The 6279-nt window shown below is 44.5% G+C and overlaps 1 protein-coding gene across 1 annotated transcript; it reads left to right on the top strand.

Moving 5' to 3' along the window:
- Positions 1 to 215: 215 nt before the first annotated feature.
- Positions 216 to 5819, top strand: LOC100435353 (gastrokine-3-like). The gene is given in 6 exon segments (XM_003775910.1): positions 216 to 227; positions 1471 to 1524; positions 1706 to 1840; positions 3545 to 3652; positions 4671 to 4812; positions 5725 to 5819. Coding segments are annotated over 6 exon segments (546 nt in total).
- The last annotated feature ends 460 nt before the right edge of the window (positions 5820 to 6279 follow it).

Genomic DNA, 6279 nt, shown 5'->3' with positions numbered 1-6279 from the left:
GAAATACTCAGATGTAGTTAAAGAAAAGCAATAACTGTGATTATGTAAACTTGCCTTTTTTCCTCCCTGAATAGTATCCAGATCATAGGAAACTACCCGGAACCCCTTGTCATGGCAATAGCTGAAAGGCATAGGACTATATAAACCAGATTTAGAAAATAAATGGGACATAGAAAATTCTCCTATGCATGCTGTTGCGTGGGGTACGAGACACCATGAAACACCTTGTAAGTATATTTTCTAATTTCAAATGTAGGTGATTATGTTCTCAGAGCCAAACTAGCCAGGGAGAAGTTCTTTTTTCCCCATGGACTCTTCAAATTGAACTCAAGTGGAATTTAGAATTTTCAAATATTAATTTGAAAAAACATAGCCTCTCTGTTTTGGAACATCTGAACAAAGAGTCTCTCCCAAAGGAAGTAATAACTAAGTTCTTAAAGGTCCAGAATCCTTGGGGGTTACACAGATATTCATATTTTAGGGTCCTCTCTTCCTAGACTTGTCTTATTTACAAATTTCCAGTGAAGGAAAGTTTCAAATATATTTAATATATACCAACCCTAATAGTTTCATAAAATAGTGTTGCTATTTGCAGCTCATATATTTCCTCTATAAGCCTTACAGCATCATGATTATTCATAGAGTAGCTGTTTTCTTTTCTTTTGTATATGTATCTCACCTTTGTTTGCTTTCGTTGTGTGTGGCATATTGTGGGGTTGGGGAGAAGGGGAGTTCCTGAGCCTTCAGTAGACCAGATGAGGATGAGGTATGGAATGTGGGGAAACATTCATTGTGCACTTTCTCACCTTGTCCTGTTTCTGCTCCCACCAATTCTCTCTGACTTACTCTCTGATGCTTAAAATTCCCTCAACAAGCAAGGTAGGCCACACTGAGAAGAAATGATTAACTGCAAATATTTCAATAATTAGTCACATTTAATTGGCACAATCTGTTTCAAAATAAAGTGCAAATAAGTGGTTCATGGTCTTTTATTCTCAGGCAAAGTGGAGAATCTAGAGGAAAGGAAATCAAGAGGATATCAGTTTCCAGAGAGGGCAGAGAGGGAGTCTCAAATGCTTGGAAAGAGAGAGGAAGGTGCAGAAAAAGAAGACTGAGAACCTGAGTTATCATCACTTATTTTAAAATTTGGCCAGAGATGGTCCTTCCCCACGTGCGCATCAAGTGGTTGGTCAGGTTGCCTAATATTTAGCCCAGTGATTACAAATACATGCAGAGTGAAGCAAAAGGTATCCTTGACTGAACTATATAAAGCTTTGTCTCCTGAGTAGCCAGCATATCAACCATACTGCGTGACAGTCTCCTGATACACTGGGTCCCCCATGCCATGAAAGAGGATGGGAGTTAGAGATCATTTAAAGAAGGCTCCAGCCCCAGCAGGGCTTGGGGCTCTGGACTCTGAGCTCACCTGAAGCTAAGGCAAAAGTGCTCTGATATTTGTTTCCATTTCAGGTCGCATCTTCCATCCTTGGGGTCTTCGTCCTAACCCCATCCCTGGCCATGATGGTGAGTAAGGATGGAGAGAGTTCAACCTGTCTAGTCCTCCTTTAGCAGAAGCATTTTAAAAGGTGATAATTAAGGGCAACCTCCTCAAATTTCCTGTGAGTACCCATAAAACCTACAAGGCATGGGTGAAGTAGGAACTCTGAACTTTCAACTTTTCTCACTGTTGCTTGGTTTTCTCCAGAACATCCGTTTCAACCATCCTCTGGATGGATCTGTTGGGACTCAAATTATCTATATCAGTGCCTTCCAAGGTATGGTCAGCATCCGAGACAACAATATTTTCAGTGAATGGGACGGAATCCTGGACTACAAGAATGTAAGATGAGAAACACATTCATTACAATGTGAAAGAAAGCCACATCTGGTCCAAAATGTAGCCTTATGCTTTTCCAGAGAAAAGAGGACGTTTGCCTTCTCTAGGTTTAGGTCCTTGATGGGCATGCACATCACTAGGTAAGGGAACAGCTTTCCTGCAGTTGCAGTGACTTCTTTTTGAGCCAAAAAATATAGGGGGAATTCCAGCTGGTCTATAGGGATCCTACATCCCCTATGTTCCTGTGAGGTGTTGACTTCACACGGCCACTGAAGGCCTCTGATCTCAGAAGCCCCCATGTCTTGTAACTGGTATGTGCTGTAGAAGTTATTTTGTCTTGACTTCTGATTTTAATGTTAATTTCCAAAGAAGAAGAATGATGTATTTTCATTTTTAGAAATCTGACTGCCACTTGCCCATCACTTTCAATGGTAAGACCTAGCAGAAAGACACAATATCGAGAAGGCTCCACCTGTATGCTTGGCCTGGCTCTCTGATAGAAAAGCACTATAACCACAGGGACATCACTCGGCCTTTGTGTGCCTCAGTTTCCTCCTCTGCAAAATAGCATCAATAGCTACCATTCCTACCTGGCAGGACTCTGAAGGATTAAGTGAAGCAGAAGCCCACACTTCTTGTTCTGTCCTGCAAGGCCCTGTCCCGTCTGGCCCCACCCTCTCCCATCTGGCCCCACTCCCACCCACATCCATGACATTCCCTCCAGCCACTCTGGACATCTCAGGATGGGCACCTCAGGCACAGGCTTTCTCTCTGCTCCAGCCTGTATCTGCTGTGCTCCCTTCCCTGACCACGTTCCTCCCTAGTCACCTAACCCATTCCTGATTTCCTCAAGGAAATGTCCCCTGAATCCTGCTAGAGGGCACACAGTCTACACAGGCTAGTGATTTTCAACTCTGCTCTATGCCATGGAGACTTTTCTTCAAACAAAAATATTCCATGGTAGTCTATGACATGGAACAGCAGAAGCCAGGACTACTCTGGCTGGAGAAGGGAGACGCAGGCAAACCTTAAGCTCAGTCAGGCACAGCTGGAGAAGCGCTGCTCTACTCCAGGCTGTTGAGAGGCCAGATGACAGGCCCAGGGACTCATGGAGGCGGATGGTCAGTGGCAGACCTAGGGCTAGAATCTGAGTCTAGAGGGCATGGCCCAAGGTCCTGACAACCTTGTACATTCAGAGAGCACTCCATAATTTTCACAGTGCCCTCACAAGCTCTCACAAGCAGTTAATTTCTCCTCTTATCTTCACAGCAACCCTGTGGGAGAGGGGCTATTATTATTTCTGCTTTCAGATGAAAAAACAGAGGATTGTGGAGCCCACTGAGGACCATGATGGTTGCTAAGTGGCAGAACAGGACCTGCAAGTCAGCCTTATTATTAGATCTAATCCCCTATCCCTCCCATCCCACCTGTCCATTCATTGTGTGCAGAATGCCCCGAGAGATTCCTTTCCTCACCCACATCAGGGGACAGTGCCAAAAGCCCCAGGAGTAGCAGGGCTCTGAACGTGTTACCAGTCCTGATGCTGGCCTTTTTGTGGTGCCCAGAGTGGCACTCTGCTGGATGCTGTACATCAGTCAGAAGAGCTGTACATCAGTCAGAAGAGCAGCTGTGCCACATTGATAGAAAGTGGGTGTCCATTAATATTGTGACTGCATGAATGACGTGTTTCTGCTGTGTTGCTTTAAGGCTCTGTTGGCGGCTAAGCTATTTAACAAGATGGCCTGAGTCCTGGCCAAGATGGACCAAGCAGTCTTCCCAAGTTCGGATGACATTAGCAAGGCCCTGGACAAGCAGGTAAGTGAAGCCAGTTCACTGTGGTTCCCTTTTAGTTTGGTGTTTTCCAACTCTGCATCCGACCTCCTAGGACAAGGCTGTGCACATAGAGAGACTTGGATCATGCTTGTTCTTCATGCCCATGAAATTCCACCATCATACCAAGGACTCCAGGTGCAGTTGATGGCTCATTCAAGTCAAGTCATAATTTAATCAAATAAAAGTTCTATACAGTGATCTCATTTTGATGAATTCCAGAAGGGTTTGAGCTACATGTTAGTGAATATAAATTGTTGAATGTAAATATTAGAGTGAAGTGACAGAATATTCACATTCCCCTACCTTCTTTCTCCTCTGCCTACCCCCTAAACATATCCACACATATTCTCTTCAGTTGAAAATAAGCCCAGGACTGCTGAAGCTCTCTTCCCCTCAGCTTCTTAAATGACAAAAGTAGTCCAGTAAATTAAAAACCAGCAGGTGGTCCTGGACAAGTCATTGAAATGTGCTGTCATTTGCTTAAGTAGCCTGCACAGCACATTTGGCCGACACTGATATCCATGGCAGGAGGTGCTGACTCTCCAGGGGTAAAAAAGATACACTTCAGGTCGCATAAAAGTAAGGCAACTTACCAATTTTTTTAAAAGAAAAGCTGAAAGTATCCCATCCGATTTAACAAGCAAAAACATAATATAATGCAACACAAAATTTAAAGCATCCTATATTTTCATTAGACATGAGAAAGCATTGAAGACCAAATGAATTATTAAGTTTAAAAGGGTGAAAGGAACAGACAGGAAAAGTCACCTGAACGCACAGGCAGATTTTTCTGGAGTAATGTCATCACCTTGTGGCCAGACAGGATATTGCTGTTAGAGACTCCAAGGGCATGTTTGGGTTCAGAGCTATTCTGGTCAATTTTATCACCCCATGCACTGCCTCCACTTACTCATGGGCCAGGGTCTCAGATCCTTTCTGTCCTGCCTGCTGTTCCACCCCCAAATGCTGTCTCATCATTTTGATGTGACACGCCTTCCAGGCTTTTAAGCATTACCCGTCTACTCGCGGCCTGACCTACACTGTTTTACCCAGCCGGGTCAAGAACTTAGCGCAGTATGGAATGCCCATTAAGAACATGTGCAGAGATGACCCCACCTACTTTGCCTGGCAGCAAAAAGAAGGTGTGTTAGCAACTTAACTAGAAACCCAAGACCATGGGTGAGTCAAAAGGCACAGTATGAATTTCAGGTCATTGACAAATTCTAATAACAGTTGTTGGGTTCGTTCTATTTATTTGTTACTGGATATAAAAATAATGGGGCCTGGGATGTATTCCCCCTCTGGTTGCGGAGATGATTTCCTGACAGCGGGACTTGTTGAGAATGGGGAGCTGAGTTAACTTAGCTTTATCAGGAGGCTAAGTTCAGTCATCTCATCAGTGGGATTTGACAGTGGGTAGATATCCTCACTTGACCCAAAGCCTCATCACTCCCTGCCCAAGCAACACAGTGCCCAGCATCCTATCATTAGAGTCCCATTGCTCTGGGATCCCCAGTTTCCTCTTCTGCAAGCTGCCCAGAGGTTGGAAGGCAAAACTCTAATAGTTATAGACCACTCTGGAAAAGGAGCATCTCAGTGCCTGGCACTCCTGCTAGGGATGTGGTGGGAGATCAGTAGTAACCACCTTGGAAAACTACTAGACAAGACTTAAAGAGCTGCTTTCTAGTCCAGGTAGTCAGTAACCACTTCCCATTAGGCTGCTGTCAGTCACTTACATCTTAATATAAGTTAACCCAACAAACAGGGCTTCTTCATAACAGGAGGATCCAGCAGGAAAACAGGGAGAACTTGAGGGGCTGGGGTTCAGAAGGATGATTAAGGATCACTTAAAGAAATAGAAAAAGGAGAGGTGAGGCCAATGATTGCAGGGGCAGGCAGTAGTAGGATCTTTCATTTTAGTCCCAGTCTTTTGCTAGAAGAGCTGTCCTGAGCACTACAACTGTGTTAGTTGCAACTCATAATATAGCCACTCTATTTGGGGGTCTTAAAGTGCTATTTTTTAAAAATAAAAATCCTTCTCTTTCTTTTTAAAGGTACTGCCCTGGCAATTGACCCTGATTCTTGTTTTGAAATCCAACTTCTGTCCTTTATGGGACTCTTCATCTGCGGTGAGATTCCTGGGCTCTGAACCTCCAGGAGGGCTGTTTGGCATGTGGACTCACCTGGCCTGAGGCCAGTGCTAGGACCCGGCCCTCCCTCTGCCTGTGGGAAGCTGCTCCTTTTAGTCTTCTACCTTCTGCCTTTTGTCCCAGTACCCAGCTCTGTAATCTGAAAAAGTGTGTCCACTTTCTCCCTCTGGGTTAGAACAATAAAGTTTCTTGCCTCACTGGTCTAGCAAATGAGTCCTCCCTGGCTGCCCTGTCCCCCTCAGCATTCCCGGCTGCATGCAGCCCGGGACCTCCCACTCCGGCATGGTGCAAAGGAGCTGGCACCTCTCCCAGGATGTCTCATCTCTAAGGGCTTCTTTCTGGGGTATCTCTTGAGAAATTTCTTGAGAATTTTAGCCAAAAAAAAAAAAAAAAGAATCAATCAATCAATCAAAAATAAACAAAGACACTAGCCATAGCACAGACTTAGCTGTTGGGTCT

Source organism: Pongo abelii, chromosome 12, assembly GCF_028885655.2.
Source record: "Pongo abelii isolate AG06213 chromosome 12, NHGRI_mPonAbe1-v2.0_pri, whole genome shotgun sequence".
Taxonomy (NCBI): domain Eukaryota; kingdom Metazoa; phylum Chordata; class Mammalia; order Primates; family Hominidae; genus Pongo; species Pongo abelii.
Note: the sequence above shows the minus strand (reverse complement) of the source record. Positions and strands in the feature narration are given on the sequence as shown.